The 23,809-nt window shown below is 49.8% G+C and overlaps 1 protein-coding gene across 1 annotated transcript in view; it reads left to right on the top strand.

The window, feature by feature from the left end:
- FSTL4 (follistatin like 4) overlaps nt 1-23,809 on the top strand; it is a 415,914-nt gene that overhangs the window by 359,954 nt on the left and 32,151 nt on the right. Inside the window, exons 6-7 of the mRNA XM_068981325.1 lie at nt 161-327; nt 12,086-12,206. Coding sequence (XP_068837426.1) covers nt 161-327; nt 12,086-12,206 — 288 coding nt within the window. The remainder of the gene's footprint in view (nt 1-160; nt 328-12,085; nt 12,207-23,809) is intronic.

Raw genomic sequence — 23,809 nt, 5'->3', positions numbered from 1 at the left:
GTGTCTATCTGTCCATTTAGCCAGCCCACTGTGGATAATGCTTCTGATCCCTGAAGTTCCCTGGGCCCTTGACCTGCAGTAGATCCCCTTGGCCACATCCTTTCAAGTAGAGACTTCACCCCCTTGGACCTGCAGCTGACAGCATCTCCTTTCCCTGCAGAGGTGGTGCAGCTCAGCCTTGCCCCCGAGGAGCGGGTCAGTGTGGCCACAGTGACCGTGGGACTGAGCACGGTGCTGACCTGCGCCATCCGCGGAGACCTGCGGCCACCCATCGTCTGGAAGCGCAACGGGCTGGCCCTAAACTTCCTGGATTTGGAAGACATCAATGTAAGTCACCAGGCTCTGTCTGAGCTCCGCCCCACCGCCTGGGGAGGCCAGCTGTGTGAGATGCCTTGTGGGAGCTGCAGGGCCAGAGGGCTTTCTTTTCATATCCCGCATTGGTGCCATCCAGCCTGGTGTCTGGAGTTATCAGTCCCACCTTGTGCAGAGAATAGGATGGATGGATGGTGTCTGCAAACTTCAGCCAGGCCCAGAATAAGGTGAATACTGGGGGGAGGTCTGGTGGGCGGGGCAGGAGGTTCCCGGGAAGGGGAGAGCATCTGGCTTGTGGGTGGAGATGCTCTCTCTCTCCCGGGGGAGTCTCTAGATCCTGAAGCTGGGAAGGGCACAGACAGCTGGACACTGGGGAGAGGGCACCTCCTGTGGAGGGCAGAGGTGGCCTCTGGGATGCTTGACTGGAAGGCAGGGGCAGGGGGCGAGGTATAAGAAAACGAGATCAGACCAGAGGGACCTGCCCTGAGATCTTGTTCGCTGGGCAAGGAGTATGGATGTGATGAGTTTAGAGGAAAAAGAGAGTTCCTGTGTCATCACAGCCCAATGTGAGCAATGGGGGGCCTCCTGGGCTCTGAGGGCCCCAGGCAGTGTGCACTGGGGTCCCAGCATCACCCCACTCTGCCGCTATGACTGGACAGTTTCTTAAGTGGATCCTCAGTGAATTAATCAATTAGAAAAGCAACGTTAGTGTTGCCTCCCTTCTGTGGGCCTTGAGGAATAGAAGGATTGAAGAGTATGCCCTGGCCCTGGTTTGGCACGGGGCGGGGGGCGAGGGGGCGGTGGTTTCCCAGGAGTTCACGTGAGACGATGGAGTAATGTCACCCACGCAGGGTGCTGCCAGGAGGGTCTATAGGTCTTGAGCTACAGTGACAGGAATTCAAGTTTCAGGCAGAGACAAGCAGCCCTGGTCTCCTTGGCTCAGGACAGGCCAACCCAGAACGGGCCACTTGGCCCCAAGACGGAAGACCTATGGAGTCAGTGGTCAGTTCACACTAGCAGCTGTAAGGTGGGGGTTAAGGTGCCGAGGCAGAGAGAACTGGCCTGGGCCATGCGACCCCATGAGTTGGACTAGCACAAAGGGCCAGGGTGTACCCCAAAAAGAGACCAATCGGAACTGCTTGGATGGAGCACCACTCCAGCCATCAGCCCTGCCCCGCACTGGAGTGACCCATCACATCAGATCGTGAGCTCCCCATCCCTAGAGGCATACAAGCTCAGGGTCATGGTAAACAGTGCTGCCAGCCACAAGAAGGCAGCTAAACCCCATGGCCTTAAAGATCTCGTCCAGCTCTGAGACTGCTTTGTGGAAAGAGAGGGTAACAGAAATCACAAAGCTGGGACTCCGCTACTCTCTGGGTCCCTGTGATGCACACTGAGACGGTTGGGGAAGCAGATGGGAAGCGGGGGTCACTCTGGAGTCCAGCCCTGGGCAGGGCTGGGCAGAAGTGCCCTTCCCCCACCTTTGTCACACCAGGCAAGATGGTTTCCTTGCAGTTTCCCCTCTATAGTGAGCACAGACAGCATCCACCCACCTCTGAATGTCAGTGCCAGCACAAGCCTGGTTGCTTGCTGGTCAGGTGCTCAGTGGGCAGAGTTCTTCCCCTGAGCCTAAGATGCCCAGGGTTGTCTGAGATCTTAGCAAGGAAGGCAGTGTCCTGCTTGTGAAGACTGGGGTGTGTATGTATGTGCATGTGCAGGTTATGTGTGTTGATGAGGTGCACGTTTGTGCGTGCAAACCTCTCAGGGTGAGTTGTCAGCGTTTAACCACGATCGGCCAGTGGTGATTAATTCAGAACTAGGTCAGGCCTGCCTGTGTCTGAACATCCATGTGCATTGCTTGATGCTCTATTTAAAGACAGTAGAAATAAAGGCAGAGGCAGAGCTCCTCTTAATGCACTTGCCATCAGTTAATTAAATTACTTTGGGTGTCTTTCCCCTCCCTCGAACATGCCTCCAGCACCAACTCAATTGCATTTCTACTTTTCACAGAGAGGTTAGCAATTTGGGTAATTGTGGTGCGACTGGAGATTAATGGCCTCTCGTTACCTCCCAGGAAACCCTTGCTCCTCTGGGCAAGTGAGCAGCCCACGAGCAAGCAGGGCCCTGTGCTTCTGAGAAACCCCCAAGTGAGGGCGCAGGGCAGTGCTAGCCCCACAGGGGTCCTGACTTGATACATGCAAACACACACACAACACACTCACACACACAGACACATATACATACACACACATGTATACCTGCCTTCAAGAGAGGAGAGAGACAGCACAGCCTTACTCATGAAGGGCACAGGCTCCAGGGTCAAAGGGGCCTGGGTTTAAGTCTCAGCTCTACCACCTCCTGGCTTAGCGACCCTGGAAATGGCATTTGACTTCTCTAAGCCTCAGTTTCCTCTTCTGTGGAAAGGGGATGAATAATAGATCCTGTCTCATAGGGCTATAATGAGGATTAAAAGACACATGAAGTTCTTAGCACATAATGTCCGTGCTATTATGCTCTCATTTTCATTATTTCTATTATTACTACTTCTCCCACCAGACAGCACTCTCAACCCCTTGCAGCCTGAGTCCGCAACCAGCAGTCAGCACGGTCTGGTGAGGCCCCCGTCAGGCAGATGTGACTCTGGGATGGTCCCTGCTGCCTGTCGTCACCTTGATTCAGGTCAGCCTTGATTCATCCAGGGGGAGACACTGACCAGCACCTCCAGTGGGTCCAGGGCCTCCCTGGGTGAGCCATACACCTGCTCTGAGCCTGAGGGGCAGCAGAGATGAGGTTGTCCTCCTTGAGAGGCCATTTTCAGGCTGAGCATGTTGGCAGGGGGGGCACCCCACCCAGTGACTGGCACACAGCAGGGGTTCATTAAGCACAGCCCTGCTCTGGAAGGTGAGAGAAATAGCCATAGGAGGAAATTAGGCTGTATCAGGGCAAGGCTGGGTCATCAGGGCATTCCTGAAGCAAGACGGGTCACAGGAGAACAGTCCAGGGGACTACCCTGGTAGAGCAAAGATCAGGGATCAGTGGGTTTGTAGAGCCCCACAGCCTGTGGCATCTCAGCGCCTACCCCATCCTGCCGTAGTCAGAGATGAAACACAACACGATCACAGGCCTTGTAAGGAGCGACTGGCTCCGAAATGCTGCACTGACAGGGAAAGCTGATCAGCTTACAAAACCCAAGGCGGGGAGATTAGAGAGCACACAGAGGTGTGGGCCTCCTTTCTTTGTCATTTGTATGAGACATCTTGATTGGCAACAAAATATTAATCACTTTTTCACTACTCTCTTAATGAGAAGCTTTCATGGGCAACAAAATATTAATTTGTCTTGTCTCATCTGTTAAGAATTCCGTTAATGAATTCGGTCACAGAGCTATTACAGAATGCCATGCTAATGACACATGTAATTAAACTTCTCTGACTTGCCAACATCAAGGAGGCCCCAAGCATCAGAATAATATTTGCTCAGAAAGTAAATGTACCCGTTTAGCCCGGAGCCGCGCAAGGAGGAGCCCCTCAGATTCCCCAGTGAGCGATGTCGCTGTCAGGAGCAGGCAGGAGTCGCCAGTGTGTACAAGGTTTTCCAGACAGCACACGTGAGGAAGCCTCCTCTGGATTCACTTACGAGTGGCAAGCCCAGTGCCAGCATAGAGTAAAGACACTCTCCCTGGCTTCGAGGGGACAGCACAGCACAGCGTAGCAGGTCCTAGGGACCTGGTGTTCCCCCACCAAAGAATGCCTGAGCCCTCCCCCCAGCAAGACATCTCAGTCTCACAGCAGCCCGGACCATGAGGGGCCCTGACTCAGCTGCAACCAGAAAAACAAACCCCCCGAGCAGAAGGCAGCACTGGATACTAGGAGTGCAAAGGCCCCCCAGACAGGCGCCCCCCGCCTGGGGTGGGAATCTGCCCCCCTCCCAGCAGTGGGTCTCCAGATTATGATACCTCCTCCTGTTTGCATGACAGTTTCTATGTGTGCACTACCTCCGGAGCTCACAAAGGGTGGCCTGTAATTTGTTTATTTCCCAGCCAACTGCTGGGATCTCTACAGGAGCAGCTGTGGGTCTAGCAGCTTCAGACCTAGCCCTGTGCCCCCCACCTCAACCCTCAAGGACCCAGGGCCATGGCTCCAGCTCAGAAGGTGCCCTGGTCTCGGACCAGGCTGCTGGCCAGGAGGGCACCTACACTGGTGTGCCAGGGTGACCCTGCACCTCTCAGCACCATCCCCAGCCCCGTGGACCTGTGGTCAGCCCACCCAGCCTCTGTCCTGCTCTGCTCAGACAGCACAGGGCCACGTGGGAGAAGGGTACCCCGTCATCCCAGGGGGCCACAACCAGAGCCTGTCGGGGGAGCTTTTGCTAGGGAAGGACTCTGCCTTAGGAGGCAGTGAGATGCCCTCACCACAGGTACCAAAGGAGGAAGAGGACCAAACGGGTCCCCTTTGAGGGCTCTCTGGGCCCTGGGGTCATGTAGTGCTGTGATAAGGGAATCATCTGGGTGATAGAGCCCTGTGGGATATGAGTCCTGCATAGGAGCCAGGAAGCTCCCTTTCTCACCGGACAACAGAGCCTCAATCTTCCTTGTCTCGTAAGGGCTCAGAGCCAGTCTTCAGTCCGGGGTGGGGCCCATCTCAGCAGCAGATCCATACACTCCTCACCTAGCCGGGCCTACACACTGGGTGTTCTTCAGGGTTGGGGGAGGCTGCCCCACTATCCGCAGAAGCAGGGCCCATCCCGGCCTCAGCACCCTGCCCAGACCACACAGCAGCTACTCAGGAAGTGAAGGGACCGTCCCCAAACCCAGTCTGCACCCCCTGCTCCAACAATATCACCTGCCCTCGCCATGTAACTGTCTTCCTCACTGTCCTTTATGTCTCTAGGGACAAGGGCTGCCCATGAGGGGAGCAGAAGCAGGGAGAAGACATCCCTAAAGTCCCAGAAATTAGCTGATCCCCAAACCCTTGCAAGTGTTAACACAGGTATTTCTACCATTGGTACCAAGATGCTGCTGTGTCTGGGGGGCCGGTCTCCGTGATAGTCCATTCAGAAGCATCATCTCATTTAATCCTCATCACAACCCTATGAGGCAAATAGAGTTCTGTCGCTCGGGTTTCAGGAACTTACCGGAGCCTGCAGCCAACCTGCACACCCCAGTTAGAGCTTCATGGGTTCCTTGCTCTTAGGACAATAGCATCTAGTACCCAGCATTGCCAGGGTCTCACTCTGGGGCAGCTGAACCTACCTTCTGCTCTAGCAGTAATGGCTACAGTACCTGAGCCCCAGTGGACGTGTCCACTCTGGGTGCAGCCGTATGTCTGGTGCTCCAGGTCTCATTAGCTGCTGGCTTCTGCCACAGCAAAGAGAAGGCAGAAAGCTCTTAGACCAGCACATGGAGTTGTTTGGCCAAGATATTCTCAGGGAGAGGAAACATTTTTCTATTGTATTCTTCTTTAAAAAAAAAAAAAAAAAGCTCACAACAAACCCTAGTATATTGCAAATGACTTGAAAGAGCCACTCTTTTTTGTCGGTTTTTTTCTTTCACCAAATCTCCCTATTTGGGGCTTTCAAATGTCGACAGGCAGAGTACAGTGATAAAAGCAGAAAAACAAAACCCATTAGAAGAAAGTATTTGTGGCAGTGTTTGAAGGATGTGTTAAAAGGTTCACTTTTTTCCCATGCCTAAATGGTGTAAAACCATGAACAAATAACTCTAATGAAGCATACGCTCTCAGCCAGCTCTTCTTTGGAAGTGAGTTATTAAAAAGACCAAAAGAGAATGATTTAGGAGCTCATGACTCATTTAATTTTTATTGTCTTTATATGAACCAGTCATGAATCCGTTGTAAAAAGATGAGAGGCGTTTGATTAGCATGGAGAGCTGTTTGCAACATGCTAGACCGTGGTTGTAGGTTCTGCATTAAAATAATCTCATTAAACGCTTGGGTACATTTTGTTTTAAGATCTTGGAAAACACTCTACTTGAAGCATTCAAAGGCTTTGGCCAGTTCTCTCCAGCTCCTGTCAAATAAACCCTGGTTACGGATGCACCTCCGGTTCTTTTGAGCTTTGGATGAGCTCAAACCACTAGGATTGGCCAAAGCTCTCCTAGAGACAGAGCTTGGCCCATGGTACAACAGCTTGTAGAGCTCATGGGGGACTCTGCCCTTCCAAGTACCTCATCTGGCCTTAGCTTTCTCAGTGGCCTCCTCAGGGTCACCCCTTATTCTCATTCTTAGTGACCACTTCTGGCCCCATCTCAAAGGTACAGGGCTCCTCAAGAAGGTTCTGATCCAGCTTCTAGACCCTAAATGCAGAGCTCCAAGCCCCATGCCGGAAGCTCACGTTCAGGCTGCTTTTAGGCTTTGCATCTGCAAACAACACTGCAGTGAGCATCTTTATACATACCTCTTTGCACATTTCTCTAAGTAGTTGTTTAAGTTCTTAGAAGTGGAGTAACTCCATCGAGGGTGGACACATTTTCTGTTTTGATGGATATTGCCAAATCTCCCTACAAAAAAAAGTTGCACCAAGTTTATAGCCCTTCCAGTGGTGTATACAAGTTTTAAACACCATAATAGGTGAAAATTCCTGATTGTAAGCCTTGTTGGTCCCTGAAATGAGCCATGGAAAGAAATTTAATCAAATCCTCTCCAGGATGTTTCATAAACAGCAAGAATGCCGATCAGCCATGTTGGCTGACAGTGTGATCCAGGTTAGAGGAGCTGGGAAGGCCCTCTTGGCTTGGGGACTCATGATCCAAGTCTCCCCGAGGGAGGGCTGCAGGCTTCCCAGATGAAGGCAGCAGGTTCTAGACAGTTTGAAACTTCAGTTTGTTACCGACCAGGGTTCTTGGCCTTCCCTCAGTCAATAGAAATTCACTAGGGCCCAGACAAGAAATTCAGGCAAGGCTTTATTGGGGACCCTGCTGCAGCAGAGGGGAGCAAAAATAAACGACAGTTTCCCTTGCTTGCTTGCTTCTGAGGGGGACAAGCTGATTCCTCATGTGGGGTGAGGGTAGGGGTGTGGCCGGGGGTCTGGCTAGAGGTGTGGTCTAGGTGTTTTGCTCACCTGTTAGGTAGTGCTGTCTGCAGGGGGCACGTGCAGTGCAGACATCTCTGAGGACCCGCCATCACCAAGGCGCTGCAGTGTTTGGGTCCATTTGTGCAGGTGGGATGCTAGGGTTCATGAGATTCATGGGGACAGAGTCAAATCGGCCTGGAGGGAAAGACCCTCTACTTTCTCCATCCTCTCCAAAGAAAGCCAAGGAAGCTCCTAAGAAGGGCAGAGTTAGAAAAGCTTGGAATAAATGTCTCTAAATGGAGTTTTAAACTTGTAGCATTGACAGTGAAAAGTGAAAGTCACTCAGTAGTGTTCAACTCTTTGTGACTCCATGTACAGTCCATGGAATTCTCCAGGCCAGAATACTGAAGTGGGTAGCCGTTTCCGTCTCCAGGGGATCTTCCCAACCCAGGATCAAACCCAGGTCTCCTGCATTGCAGGCGGATTCTTTACCAGCCAAGCCGCAAGGGAAGCCCAGCATTGACAATACCATTAACTTCACCTCTGAAATCATTTTGGAGTCCTTGTGTTTAACATTTAGTCACTAAATAGTCAGCACTGATGGCTCATTTTCTTATTACTTCGACCTGACTCACATGTATCACTGTGACAACATCTCCCATCTTGCCTCTGCTTAAATATTGTTTAATACTCAAGTCTTATTTAATTGCTTGCTTTATTAAGGGCAGATACCTAGAAAATAGCTTCTTAAAAGGCAAAACCCATTTCTTTAAGTAAAATCATCTCTTTTCCAAAGACAGATGTGCATCAATACAAAGAATGGTCTAATCTAGCATCTGTTTATTTCTGGAAGGAACCTTGATTTTGCTAATACATTTCTATGCATCAGAGCAAAAGAAAAAAAAAAAGCCATCCATAAAAAGACAATTACAGAGATGCAATCAAGCACTGATAGCAGTATTCAGACACATCTCAGAGAACCTTCAGGAGAGAAAGGATTGCAGCTTTAGTTTTATGTAACTTCTTTTAAATCAATTTTTAAAGTAATTTCTTTACATCCAATGAGGGAAATTTGATTTCTGTAGCCAGTATTCATGTCCCAGAAACAATATGCACTTTTTTTCTATAATTATATGATGCCCATTGTTTCAGCCCAGAGACTTTTTTTTTTTTTTTTTTTTAGTACAGAATCACATTTTCCCCAGAGCCTAAGTCACAGGCTGTTAATGAGTTAGGTGTTCCAAATAGTGCATCACCCATCCAGCAGCCCCACACCCTCCACACCTGAGGGACCACACCTCTGCTCCCAGGAACACTGAGGGAAAAGCAGAGGCTAAGCAACTCTGATGCTGCTGCTGCTGCTGCTGAGTCGCTTCAGTCGTGTCCAACTCTGTGCGACCCCGTAGACAGCAGCCCACCAGGCTCCTCCGTCCCTGGGATTCTCCAGGCAAGAATACTGGAGTGGGTTGCCGTGTCCTTCTCCTAAGTCCCTTCAGTCATGTCCGACTCTGTGCAATTCTGTGGACAGCAGCCCACCAGGCTCCTCTGTCCACGGGGTTCTCCAGACAAGAACACTGGAGTGGGTCGCCATTTCCTTCTCCAAGCAACTCTGTTAGAGGCTCACAGAAGCCGTGAGCCTAGTCTGGGGTTGCATGGACTCTGCCGGCTGCCATGTGTGGAGCCCTCCCAGCGTGCCCCGGTCTGAGAATGCAGTGTGGAGAAGGAGGCAGGGTGGGGAAGTGGGGACAAGGCCTGAGATTGGCTCTCTGCCTCCCTACCAGCCACTTGATTTGTACCCCCATGTGACTGGCAATATCTGGGGGCATGGTACGTCAGGATACATCCTGGACATGTCCATTGTCCAACCCGAAGAACCAAAATCAGGAAAGCCCCTGCAGAGAGCCCAGCTCAGGGCCTTGTACGGTCTGCTCAATGAGTATCTACTGAGGGCCACCCTGTGTCAGTCCTACGCCAGGACTGGGGACACAGCAGCGAGCAGCGGGCACCAGTGTCCCTGCCCTCCCCCAGGGCACTCACATGCTAGTCAAGGAGACAGGTGGCAAACAGTACGCTAAATGGGAGTAAGACAAGGGGCGTCGCTGGGCTGTGATGCGGAGGAAGGACGCAGAGCACAGCAGTGGAGCTCACTGCATCGAGCCTGTGGCAATACCAGTGGAGGTGGTGGAGAAGGTCAGACTCTGAATATATTGTGCAGGAGGGCTCTACTTTCTCATTCTGTGGGGACTGGCTTTTGTTTTACTTTATGGTTTTCAGGGCTTTTTTCTGAGGCTTAAACCGGGCAATGTGTGTCAAGATTCCCAGCACACAGTTAGCTCATGAACCCTGAACTGGTGGTGTTACCTAGCACTACCCTGCTGTGGACCGGTGGGCACCTCAGCCTTGGGGCCCTTCTCAGCCTGCAATCCCCATGACCACATCATCCCATTGAGGTGGCAGTACGAGCAGAGGGTGCCAGAACCCGAGACTGGCTACAAGGGCCCTCCTATAAGGAAGAGCTGTGGATAGGAAGGCTCAGGAAGGCAGCCCAGAGGGAAATGCCAGGGGACTCCCCCGCAGCATCAAACTCCGAGAGCAAATGGGTCTGGTGTCGCCCTTTGGGATGGAGTCTGTAGTCTGTCTGGGAACCAACCAAGTGAGGTGCAGAGGGGTTCCCAAGGTAGGGGCCACACCCAGCTCCCCAGCCCTCTCTCAAGATGCCTTTCCAACCTCTGAGACTCCAAGCAAAATGTATTTTCCTTCAGACTTAGGTTTTAACATGGGAAACAGCTCAGATTAGAAACATGTCATCCCCAGAAGCGAGTAACTATTAACTTTTCATAAGCAACTCAGGTATGAACCCTTTATGACTCTGTTCTGACACAGGACAAATCAGCTATCTGGTGTTTTATTTTTATTATCGAAGTTTCCACCGGGTAATCGGAATGAGGCTTTTTAAAGCAGAGCAATGTTTCAAAGAAAACTCTTAAGGGTTCCTGCAGCCTTCTCCAATGTTTTACCCCAGTGGGAGCACTTCTGAGTATCATTTTCCTTGATACCAAGAGCAGGCTGCATGCATCCACTTTCCACCTTTCTTAACCCAGACCTCACTTGGGCCTGCACCCCTCATTAGGTTAACTAGCCAGAAAGCCTCCTTAAAGGACTTGTGATTGTGACTGGGCCCTTGCCACACTGACTAGTGGCCTTTGTCCCTCCTGCCACCAAATTGCTTCCGTGGGAGGAGGGAGCTCAGGAAGGACAAGAGAAATAACAGGAGGGATGGTTTGGTGTTGTCTCCAAGGGGTCAAGAGGAGTTTTGCATCTTCTGTTAATAATAAGAAAAGTAGACAAATGTATACCTATGGCTGATTCATGTTGACATATGGCAGAAACCAACACAGTATTGTAAAGCAATTATCCTTCAATTAAAAATAAATAAGTTTTTTAAAAATAAGAATAAGAAAAGGAGCAGCCCCATGTCTGTCATGCTTCCCATCGGCAGACAGGGCATAGGAATTTTCCACAACTTCCAGGCAGGGGAAGCCAGTTCCCAGAGGGATGAGGGGACTTTGGTCAGTGACAGTTCAAGCTAAAACCTGAGTCTCCTGAGTGCAGCACCGCACTTCCCCCATCACTCCTTGCGGCTAGGGCTGCCAGCCCCATTTCTTACCAGGGAGTCAGGATCTGTTCTGCCCCATAAACTGAGTACCACACCTCAGACATGTTTGGTAGCTAACACCAAACTCCCTGAAACGCCAGGCAATTCCATCCCCAGCCTGTCTGCAGCTAGTGCCTGGATGGGGCCAGCATTGTGCAGGGCTCTGCAGAAGAGGCAGCTGGCTGGAAAGCCCTTGGGGCAGTGCTTCCTGCCCTGTGCTTAGCAGGTGACTTTGATCAGCCCAAAGCTCCCTGCTGCTCATCCCTCCCAAGGTGCTGGCCAAATCGGACCCCACAGTGAGGCTGCAGATGTCACAGGGACAAGGCTTACCACTGAGCCATCTCTCATGGAATGGCTGACATCGGCCCCACCTGCTCTCTTTTACGTCCTGCCCTGTTTTCTGTTTGCCTTCATTTTCCTCAGAGTTCTGTTTTCCTTTGCTGAGGTTACCCAGATCTCTGCAAGCTGCCTGAAATTATTTGGGGAGGGAGGTAAGATCTAAACCAGTGATAGGTAAACCGTACCCTGTGAGCCAAATGCAGCCCACCCCATTTTTTAATAAAATTTCATTGAAACATAGTGATACTCATGAATTTAGGTATCAGTATGGCTATTTTCACGCCTCAAGGCAGGGTTGAGTAGTTGACAGAGCCCTGTGGCCCACAAAGCCAAAATATTTGCTATCCAGTCTTAAGAACAAGTTTGCAAAGGAGGCCGCCCTCCAGAGCATCTCAACAGGTGGACAAAAGTCCAAAAAACCAGCCAAGCAGCAGCAGGATTAACAGGCAATGCAGGTGAGGCCAGCTGTAGAAATGGAGATGGAGGGTGCTGGGGAAGGCATTCAGCCGGGCCTCCCAGAGAAGGTGAATCAGGTCGTAAAATGATGTACAGGGTCTGAGCAAGCAGCACGGTGGAGACATGGCGGTCCTGCTGCCCAGCCCCACAGGCAGCTCTGGCTGAGCAAGGGGCCAGGCAGAAAGGACATCCTTGCAGCTGCAGGGTTTCTGTTTTCTGGCAAATCCCAAAATCTGGCTGTCCTTCCCAGCCCACTCAACAGAGAAGCCAATCTTGTCTTCCTTGCCCAAGCAGGACTTCGGAGAGGACGACTCCCTCTACATCACCAAGGTGACCACCATCCACATGGGCAATTACACCTGCCACGCCTCCGGCCACGAGCAGCTGTTCCAGACCCACGTCCTGCAGGTGAATGGTTAGTAAATGGCTCCATGCATATTGTTGCCCCAAAGTGTTCCCCAAAGGCTGCTCAGAATAACCCTCCTCCTCTCTTGCATTCTGTCTTCTTGAAGAAATACCTGACCCCAAAGTGTCCCATTGCTCCCGTATCTGGGGCGGTGGGCAGGGGCAGAGTCTGCTAACTCACTTCCCAGTCCAGCTCTTCCCTGAAGCCTCCTTTGATGAAGTGAGTCCAAGTGGGAGGGGGTGAGTCATTTAGGTGGGTCAGCACCCCAGGGAAATTTGACGTGTCAAGCCATGCCCAGCCTGAGCAGGGTGTCTGCACCAGAGAATAATGTGAAAGCTCCAAGTCAGCCCCAGATCCTTGGTGCCAGCCGGTGTCTGGGGCTTCTGTTTTAAGATAAAGTGTACACAGTGTTGAGGATCATTGCATCACAAGGTTCAGTATCACTTGCCTCTGGGATCCTGGGTGACAAGCCATTTAAGGACAACAGAGTAAGCCCAGCTTGCCTCTGCATTTGTCCTATAGGATGTTTTAGGGATTTTTATATTCATACTGCCTAAGTCATATTTTATTAGTATTTCCCTTGAGCTGGGACATACTTAATCCTCTGGGGTTTTGTGGCTATGCTTGTTGGCTTGACTCCAGATGTACAGTGAAGTTGCTGGATTTCATCAGAAATAACACACAGGTTCCTAGTTATAACATCCCTTGGATGAGCCATCCAAGCTGGCATTCAGAGTTCATTTGTGTGTGCAGCCGGTAGACAGTGTCTGGGTCACTCCAGGAGCAGATTGTGTGCTCTGCAGTGTGAAGAGGGCACTGCCATCTATAGCTGGCGAGTGGTACCCAGCGCTGTACAGTGTTGGTAAATACGTGGGTGCACAACAACTCCATGTGACTTGGCACAGCTCCCTCTGGTTCTCAGACCCGCTGAAAATGGGAAATCAAGAATTCCCAGATCCTCCATCCAACCCTTCACATCTTGCCCCCACCCCACAAGAACTGAGGGCACAAGGAGAGGGCTTGAGCCTGTCCCCTTCATTTCCTCCAGAACAAATCTGTGGGGAGAGGGGCCTGGGTAGGGGAATCCACCTGCCCAGGAGCCAGAGTAACTCACGAGTGAGAACCTGTCCTCACCTCAGGCTTCTGCAGGAGATGCTGTGGTCTTAAATACTTTCAATATACAAATTGCAGGTCCACACAAATTGCTGGGGGATCCTTCTGCCTCGTGGTCCCCCAGAATTCTGAGACAGAGCTCATGATGGGGGATGAACCATTTCCTCCCTCCCAGTGCCGAGTCCGGGAGCAGGGCCCAGACCTGTGGACACCATGTGCTGCTGGCTTTAAAGCAGAGACTAGGCTGCTCCCTGTCACTACTCGGGTGGAGAGTGGGCTGTGCAGCTAGAGAGTTTTGTTCAAGCCTCCCTACCCGCCCACCAGCCTCTTGCTAAAGGGGCTGCTTGGGGCCTCAGGAAGTTGAAACAGCAAAACCTCCCTGCTGAGATCCAGAGAGAAGCCTCGAAATCCATTTTCTGAGTGCTGAGAGATTTAAGGCTTCTCTTTAAGCTGAAGTCCTAGAGTCAGAGGCAGCACACTGGGACCTCTGTATTTTTTTAATAATTTTATTGGTTATTTATTTGTATTTCTGGTGCATCAGGCTTAGTTGCACAGTCAGGATCCGCGTTGCACCAAATAGGATCTTCCGTTGTGGCGCAGACTCTCTAGTTGTGGTGCACAGGCTCAGGAGTTGTGGCCTGTGGGCTTTGTTGTTCCGAGGCATGTGGAATCTTAGTTCCTTGACCAGGGATCAAACCCGTGTCCCCTGCATTGCAATGTGGATTCTTAACCATTGGGCCACCAGGGTAGTCCCAGGACCTCTGTATTTTGCAGTAGGCTTTCTACCTCACTCCATGGCGCACTGTGTTCAGCTCCATGGCGGTCAGGCTAGGCCATCCGGGTGGGCCTCACTCCAGGAGGCCTTGAAGTCCCTGGGCTGGGCTGGCCACTGGCACCTGGGGTGGCATTTGGGTCCATTAAGCAATTCCTCATGCAGGATAGCACTAAGGTAGACCCAATATTGCCTCCCAAGGACATGAGTCCATTGCTGGTTGACCAGGGACAAGACACAAGGTTTTCCGGAAGTGTATTCCAGAAGTGAAGCTTACTGTGTTGACTGAGAGGGAAGACCATCCTATCTGTGTGGGAAGATGGGAAGATGCTGTTGAAAGTAGAATGGCATGAAAGACACAATTACAGTAGGAATGTTTCCCAGATACCTACTGGGCACCTTCTCTGTTTCACAGATGAGGAAACTAGGGGTTGGAAACTACAGAGAGATTAAATTACTTGCCCAGGACCCTCAGCCCTACAATTAGTGACTGCAAAATAGATTTTGACACCAAAGCCTGGACTCTTAATGCCTTTTCCGCCCCTTCACTCTGGAACATTGCATTGTGGCTGCTGGAGAATCCAGGTGTGGTCAGTCGGCGGGTTGGTATTGATCTGCCAAAGGGGCACACTGTGGGGGTGGGAGGGTGTTGCAGATAGGAAACAGCAAACCTGCCTGGCCTACCCCCGCCTCAGGTGCTGAGCTCAGGTCAGAAGCAGCAGGCATCCAATGAAGGACTTATAGCTCAGATGTAAGGGCAGCCCCTGCCCTCAGCAGGACTGATGTTGGTGACCTGCAACAGCTTGGTCGTCCAGCTCTTGGTGGGTTCAGCAGACCCTGTGCAGACACCGATGCTGCTCAGGATCCCAGGGTCAAGAGGGCTGGGCTTCTAGGGAAAACTCACAGAGGCAGTGGGCTTGGGGGCTTCCAAGCAGAAGGACTGGGAAGGAGAGAAGGCACTGTCTGTGCTCAGTACAGAAGCAACACTACCTTGCTGGGTCATCTTGTTAGGAAGTTGTGAGAGAGCAGTAACAGGTTCATCTGTAGGATTTGTTCCTTTTTGTCATTCACCCCCAGCATGAGTCAAAGCATGAAAGATGTCCCCTAGTAACCTGGGTAGAATTAAGTGTGGTCACTCAGCTGTGCTGCAGGTGGTGAGGTTTGGTCTACTCTTGGCCTGGAGAGGGCCTGTGGCTTATTTAAGCCGAGGCAGCGCCTGGGACTCGAAGGGAGTGATGTTCTATGTCAGTTCCTCCTGCTAGCTTCTCCTCGGTCAGAGTGAGGACAGGAAGGGGAGGATGTGAAGTGGGGAGGGGACGCCTTGGCCAGCACCCTGCCTCTCAGAAAGCTCAGAATTCTCCAGGTGACCAGCAGGCGTGCCAAGTATGTAGCTGGTGGGCCCAAGAGACAGAGAAATCATTCATGCAAAACCACTCAGACGAATAGGAACTGGGTGAGGCTGTTTCACACAAGGCACAGTGCAGACCCAAACTGGAGACACTTTTGTCATAAGGTCAAGACATGAACTCTGAGCCAGAGAGGCCTGAGTTCAAATCCTAGTGCTGGTACTTCCTTGACATACATCTTAGGTGGGTAAACTCACCTGTAAAATGGGAATAACAATATACCTTATAGGCTTGATGAGATAGGATACGTGTCAAATGCTTGGGAAATACCTGGAAAGATGTAATTCAAAGTCCAGGATGGGACAGATGTAGGGGAGATTTTGTTTTGTCTCAAACCATATTTTAACCATAGTTGGTGCACACAGATGGTCTGAGCTCACAGAGCTTGCAACCCATAATACAGATGGGAAGATCAAGATCCAGAGCAAGTTGCCAGGCCAGGAATAAAATATAGACTTCTCCCTGGAGCTGCTTCATTCCCTGGTGGCAGGGGCAGGACCACACATACAGGCTGAGCTTCTGGGTGCCTTCTGGGGCTTCTCCATCCAGAACTCTGCCTTGACCTGGTTTGCTAAAGGGAACACTTCTAGGCAACTATTTCCTTTCTTTCTCAAATTATTAGTATAACTTCCCCATAGACCAGGCCTCCCAGAGATGAGACCCAAACACTGACATGATTTATAACTTCATGCAAACCTCCTGCATTGCTTCCATAAGAAAGAGGAAAAACTTCAGACATAAATGATTAATCCATTAAATTAAAAACACCCTCGACCTCCCCACAGTTCAGACAAGTAACGATTCATTCCCAAAACACAATAGTAATCTCCTGAATCTGTTGATTACTGCAGCTTGGTACTTTTGTGAATGTGCCTCTTACTTAAGACATATTTATGCTGCCTTTCACCTTGGAAATGATCGATGTTTCCCAAAGAAAATGTGCTGTTGCGTTATGTATTCAAATGTTTTCACGGGAAGGTTTTGCAAATTTAAAAGGAAATGAATGTGTTTACCCAGGACAACATTAATTTCGAATGATTTTGGTGTGTGAATTAACACAAAGGAAGAGAGGAGATCAGGGCCAAAGGAAAGCAATTGGGCTTTGCCTTGCTTCTGGCAGAGAGCTGCATCTCCACCCAGCCCTACCCTGGAGAGGGTAGTCTCTCACAAAGAAAATGCAGGACTTCTCTCTGATGGGAACCTACCCAAACGGGGACCTCAGGTACCAAGGTCTTAGATGCCTCCCTGCTCAGGGTTCTTCTCAGGCCCTCCCTCTCCTGGCAGGAGGCTGGATCCATGCCTCTGGTTACAGTGCTCACTCAGACCTGGTCCACACCACCTCAGTCTTAGCGATGCCCCATCACACTTGAGGAACACAGTTGGGTCCTGTAAGCAGTGACCAGGCTCCCACCCAAATGATGGGATGGTTTTATTTTTTCCCTCTAACATCCTAGTACCAGTTATCAACTCTGCAAAGGTCAAGGCAGGGCAAAATGGGCTTCTCGGTGGAGCTCCTTGGTGCCCTGGAGCCTGCCTTCCATTCACAGGCCACCCTACCCTCCACTCCAGCATGCAGGCCGTGGGGCCGGGAAGATCCAGGAGGCCGCTAGCACTGATCTAGCCCAGGGGCCTGGGTCAGTCTGCAGGGCCCCTTCCCATTGCTGCTGGCTGAGCTGTGCCACTTTGGCCTCCACCATGCCAGTCTCTCAGGAACCACGGGAGTGGAGGCCCAGGCCACTGTTTCTCAGAGCGGCAACAGCAGCTTCCAGGCCCAGGAGCCCACGTATGCACACACACTGAGACCTGGGCCCTGCCCCACCCCTCCCACATGCTCCTACCCTGTGAACGCCTCGCTCCCAGACAGGCCTGCCCTGCCCCGACTCCCCTGCCCTGTACTGATTGTTCCCTTGGCTAAGAATCTCCCTTCCCACCCTCATCCCCCCTCCACCCTGCCTTGCCACCAACACCACGCCATCCTCAGGATGGTCATTCATTCAACAAGCATTTACTGAATTTCTCTCCATAACACTCACCAGGCTAAGCACTGAAAACACAGCAGTGGAGACACCAAAATCCCCATCCTTGTGGAGCAAGTCAAAGGGTGGAAGATACTAAGGGGGGAAATGTTTTAAACAGGAGGGGATAAGGAGACTCCAGTAAAAGCTGGAAACTTTAGGTAGGATGGCAGGTCAAGGCCTTACTGAAAAGATGACATTGTGTCCATGTGGTGGGAAAGTCAAAGATGCCTCCAGACGATCTTTAAGGAGGAGGAGTGGCCATCCGCTGAGCGGAGAAGAGGGTGAAGGAGCAGGCTTGGGGAAGGAAGACCAGGAGCTGGTGGTGACATGATAAAGACAAGGTGTTATCATGTAGCCCGTGTGGTATCTAAGTCTGGAGTTGAAGGGAGAGGTTTTGACTGGAGGAATAAATGCCATATGCCTCACAGGGTGGGTGGTGTTTAAAGTCAATGGACCAAGGTAGAGGCTGAAGGAGAACAGATAGAGAAAGTCCAGCAAGCGGGCATGATAGCACTGGGCGCCTTGGGGGTGGGGGGGGTGGGGGGAGGGGCGGGGGGGGTGGTGGTGAGAAAGAGCAGGCAGGAAGGCACAGACAAAGCCAGAGATAGGAGGACCAGGAGTGTGGTATCCGGGACGGAGTGATCAGCTATGCTGAATTCAGCCAGAGGTAGGTCAGGGAAGGTGAGGACAAGGAACTGGCCATTGGATCGGGTCAGTGGAGCTGGGCGTCACTGAGGCCCAGAGCAGAGACGTTTCCATGGTGCTGCGGGGGGATGGGTCTGCTGGAGCTGGCTCTGGGGGGAAGAGAAGTGAGAGCCACCAAGTGCAGGTAACTCTTCAGGGTATTTCTAAGAAGAAAAACAAGGCACAGCTGGGGAGAGAAGCAGAGGCAAAGATGTTTGGGTTTTTTCCTCCCAAGATGGAAATTAAAAGCATTTGTGGACTGATAGGAAAGATCCAGTTGAAATGGGGAACTGATACAGGAGGGAAAGAAAAGTGCTGGAGCAATGTCCTGGATGAAATGTGAGGGGATGGAATCTAGGAATTAGGCTCGTGGGACAGAAAACTCAAAACCGGCGTTTTTCTGAAGAAGGGAAAGAGAGGGTCTGCCCCACCTCCCAGCCTATGGGGATGGGGGCAAAGGGGAGAGGGAGCCGCACCCACTTAAGAGGCTGCAGGAGAAGTGTCGCCAGGCTTCCATCTGAGTGAGAAGGTGAAGGGACACTCACAGAAGAGTCTGAGGAGAGAGGATATTTTGCTGATGGTGGAACATGGGTTCTAGAAGGTACAATAGCAGGTTTGGGATAAAGGATGCCCCCAGAGACCTCAGCTCTTGTGAAGACTGACAGGATCCCAAACCAAGGGCATGAGCAAACGTGACCTGGTGGTCCTGAGTTGGAGATGAGACTGGGGCGGGGCCACTGGGAGGCGGAGCATTTGAGGAGTGAGGCCCATCTTTAGTCTGATGGACAGACGGAGGTCTGAGGAGGAGCAGTTGTAGACCCCAGGATGGCTTCAGCAGCTGGAGACTCCAGTCCGGCCAAGGGTGCCCCTCTCGGCACCCGGGAGCCGTCTTCTAACCCCTGCCACTGGAGGCCCAGTGTCTTTGTCCAGCAAATAGACCCTTGTTTTTGAGTGGATGATTCCACACCTTCAACTTTCAGTCAGGGTTTGTTTTGTTCCATAATGCTGCCACCTTTTTCAGTTCAATCCATCTGTGAGAGCTTCCCCATTAGGGCTGACCCAGCATCTCACCTACAACCTGATGAATAGAAACCAGTCCCCCAGCCCTCTGGAATCAAAACACTGTGGGGTGGGCCCAGCATTGTTTCAACAGGCACCCCACCCCACCCTCCCACCAGGGGATGCAAGTACATGCTCAAGTTGACCTCTTCATGGGTCCACAGAGTCCCATCAGACCTCAGGGCAGGGGCAAAGGCCAGTCTTCAAGGCTGGTGCTGGCCATCAGGTACCTTACTGAGGAGAGCAGTCCACAAACCCACAGCTCACAGGACAAACCTATTATCAATAGAGGGGGAGGCACCATGGCAGAAGGAAGGTTGGTGTTTCCTTTGTGAGGTGGAGAGAGTGCATCTGAGTGCTCTATTCAGATAAGTCTTCCCAGACCCCATCCCCATTCGCCTTCTTGCCATGCCCATCACACTAGCAATTATGTTATTCACCTTCCTCCCGACAGAAAGCTTCATGAGGCCAGAGACTGGGCCAGTCTTTTTCACTGCTCTGTGTGTAATGCCTGACACTGATGGTTATTCAGTCACTTATTTCTGTATGATTCTTTGTGACCCCATGGACTGCAGCATGCCAGGCGTCCCTGTCATTCACTTTCCTAGAGCTTGCTCAAACTCATGTCCACGGAATCGGTGATGCCATCCAACCATCTCATCCTCTGTCACCCACTTCTCCTCCTGCCCTCAGTCTTTCCCAGCATCAGCATCTCTTCCAGTGACTCAGCTCTTTGCATCACGTGGCTGAAGTATTGGAGCTTCAGCTTCAGAATCAGTCCTTTCAATGAATGTTCAGGGTTGATTTCCTTTAGGACTGACTGGTTTGATCTCCATGTGTTCCAAGGGATAAGAGTTAATAAATGTTGGCTGCACAACATTGAGTTGACAGAACTGTGTAAAAATCAACCAAGACCATTAATGTGGTGCTGGACTCAAAGATGGGCATCCTCAGCCCTCCTCACCACCACCAGTGCCCCTGCGGTCTCTCCCTTTCCCTCCTCCTCTCCCCCTCCCCCATTAGCTATTGTAAGCCTTGAAATACTTTGTGATACCTGATATGAAAAAAAGGCCACACCATGACCTGTTTTTCAAAATTTCTTCTACTATTCTTGCACATTCTTCCTTCTAGCTAAATTTGAGAGTTGTTTTGTCAAGACCCCACCAATTGATTTGAACTGGAATTAGATTAAATGTTTGGCATAATTTGGAGTATCTTGTTTCCTAACAGCAGTAAGCCTTCCTATCCAAGACCATCTCTCTCTAGTTTTTCAAGCCTGTTTTCAGTGTCTTCGGGGGATGTTATAATTTCCTTCATGTCCGTCTGCTGTGTTTTCTGTCTCGTCACTGCGAGTACATAAGTTTGTCTGTTTGGGTGCTGGCCCCTTGACAGTATTCACTTCTAAACCCTTTCATTTTTGGTTCATTATCTGGACCATATCCAAACAAAGTATCATTTTTCTCCATCTCTTTAATATTTGTTCCTCCCCATTTCTTGCCTTCTGTTGACAATAACATCCACCAAATGTTGGCAGTCTGGTATTACCTTCTTTCCTCTTTTGTTTTTTTCCCCACTTCATGTTTCACCATTCTGAAAAGAATGGTGCCATTCTTTCATTTTATAGAGATATTCATCATTCTAGGAAGAAAATGTTATTCTGTTCCTATTTTATTGAGGTTTTTTCCCCCCAGGAAATGCATTTCGAGTTTTTCTTTCAAATGCCTTTTAGTGTCTAGCAAGATTATCAAATGGTGTTTCTTTTTTGACTGCCTTTGACTTGGATATGATTAAGTACAGAGTTCCTAATAGTCATTGAAGCATGTTATATTTGGTCCCAGTATGTTCTTTTAATTCCATGCTAGATTTGATTTGCTAATATTTTTATGTGTGTATTTGGTTTTTTGTGTTTTTAATTTATTTTATTTTGGAGTATAATTGATTTACAGTGTTGTGTTAGTTTCAGTTGTCCAGCTAAGTGATTTACTTATACATATACTCATTCTTTTTCAGATTCTTTCCCCCTCTAGGTTATTACAGAATATTCCATAAATTTCCATGTCCTATACAGTAAGTCCCTGTTGATTATCTGTTTTATATATGGTATGCTATGCATGCTAAGTCACTGAAATGGTGTCCAACTCTTTGCAACCCTATGGACCATAGCCAGCCAGCCTCCTCTATCCATGGGATTCTCCAGGCAAGAATACTGGAGTGGATTGCCATGCCCTCCTCCAGGGGATTTTTCCCACCCAGGAATTGAACCCGTGCTTCTTTTATCTCCAGCATTGGCAGACAGGTTCTTTATAATTAGTGCCACCTGGAAAAGTGAAAGTGTTAGTCACTTAGTTGTGTCCAGCTTTTTGCCAACCCATGGACTATAACCCACCAGGCTCTTCGGTCCATGGGATTCTCCAGGCAAGAATACTGGAATGGGTTGCCATTCCCTTCTCCAGGGGATCTTCCCGACCCAGGGATCAAACCCAGGTCTCCTGCATTGCAGGCAGATGCTTTATGGTCTGAGCCACCTGGGAAGCCCATTGTACTCATGTGCTCATTCACTCAGTTGTGACTGACTCTTTGCGACTCCATGAACTATAGCCCACCAGGCTCCTCTGCCCATGGGATTTTCTAGGCAAGAATACTGGAGTGGATTGCCAAAACTCCTAATTTATTCCTCTCCTTTACATTCCCCCTCTGGCAAGCATGAGTCTGCTTTTGAAGTCTATGGGTGCCAATAAGTTCATTTGTATCATTTTTCCCACATATAAATGATATCATATGACATTTCTCTTTGACTCCTCCTCCTGTCTCCAGGTCTGTCAATATCTGTTATTTTTACTTTGTATTGGAATGTGGTTGATTAATAGTGTTAGGTTTGTTAGTTTCAGGTTTACAGCAAAGTGATTCAGTTATACGTGTATCTATTCTTTCTCAAAAAGTTTTCCCATTTAGGTTATTACAGAATATTGAGCAGAATTCCATGTGTTATACAGTAGGTCATTTTTTAGTAGGTCCTATTTTAAATATAATGGGGTATATAGGTCTATCTCAAACTCCCGATGTATTCCTCCCCACAACCTTTCCACTTTGTTAACCATACGTTTATTTTCTAAGTCTGTGGGTCTGTTTCTACTTTGCAAATAAGTTCATTTGTATCATTTTTATAGATTCCGAATATCAATGGTATCATATGATATTTACCTTTCTCTGTCTGACTTACTTCACTTAGTAAGATAATCTCCATGTCCATCCATGTGGCAGCAAATGACATTATTTCATTCTTTATAATGGCTTATAAATTATACCACATATTCTTCATCTGTCAATAGACGTTTAAGTTGCTTCCATGTCTTGGCTATTGTACATAGCACTGCAGTGAACTTTGGGGTGAATGTATCTCTTTGAATCATGGTTTTCTCCAGATATACGCCCAGGAGTGGGACTGCTGGATCTTACGGCAACTCCTTAGGGATGTTTTCAGCTATTATCTCTTCAAATATTTTCTCAGGTTCACTCTCTCTCTCTTCTCCTTCTGGTACTCCTATAATGTGAATGTTGGTGCATTTAATTTTTTCTCTTCTGGCATCAGCTGTGCCAAGTGTCTTTCTTAGGGCATTTACTGTTGTCCCAGAGGTCTCTTAGGTCCTCATTTCTTTTCTTTCTTTTTTCTTTACTCTTTGCCATGACAGTGATTTCCACCATTTTGTCTTTCAGCTCGCTTATCCATTTTTCTGCCTCATTTACTCTATTGATCTCTTCTAGTGTATTTTTCATCTCTTTGTGTTTGTTCTTTACTTCCTCCAGGTCTTTGTTAAACATTTCTTGTGTCTTAGTCTGTGCCTCCATTCTGTTCCTGAGATCTTGGATCATCTTTACTATCATTACTCTGAGTTCTTTTTCAGGTAGATTGCCTATCTGCATTTCACTTAGTTGTTCTTCATGGTTTTTATCTTGTTCCTTTGTCTGGAGCAAATTTCTCTGCTGTCTCATTTTACCTTTTCGTGTCTGTCGTCTCCTTTCCACAGGTTGCAGGACCTTTTTGCTTCTGATGCCTGCCCTCTGGTGGGTCAGGTTGGCCCAGGGGCTTTTGCAGGCTTCCTGGTGAGGGGCACTGGTGCTGCCTAGTAGTGGATGGTGCTGTGTCTTGTCTCTCTAGTGGGCAGGGTCATGTCAAGGCATGTGTTTAGAGGTGACTGTAAGCTCAGTGCAACTTTAGGCAGCCTGTCTGATGATGGGTGGTGCTATGTTCCCACTCTGCTGGTTGTTTGGCTTGAGGTGTCCCAGCAGTGGAGCCTGCAGGGCTGTTGGGTGGGCCAGGTCTCATTGCCAAAATGGTGACCTCCAGGAGTCCTCACACTGATCAGTATTGTCTGGAGCCTCTGCCATCAGTATCCTTGCCCCCACAGAGAGCCACAGCAACCCCTGCCTCCCCATGAGACCCTCCAAGACCTGGAGGTATGTCTAGCCCAGGCTCCTATGGAGTCACTGCTTTGTGCTGGGTCCTAGTGCATGTAAAATCTTGTGTGCACCCTCCAAGAGTAGAGTCTCTGTTTTTCCCAG

This window comes from Capricornis sumatraensis, chromosome 9, assembly GCF_032405125.1.
Source record: "Capricornis sumatraensis isolate serow.1 chromosome 9, serow.2, whole genome shotgun sequence".
Taxonomy (NCBI): Eukaryota; Metazoa; Chordata; class Mammalia; order Artiodactyla; family Bovidae; genus Capricornis; species Capricornis sumatraensis.
Note: the sequence above shows the minus strand (reverse complement) of the source record. Positions and strands in the feature narration are given on the sequence as shown.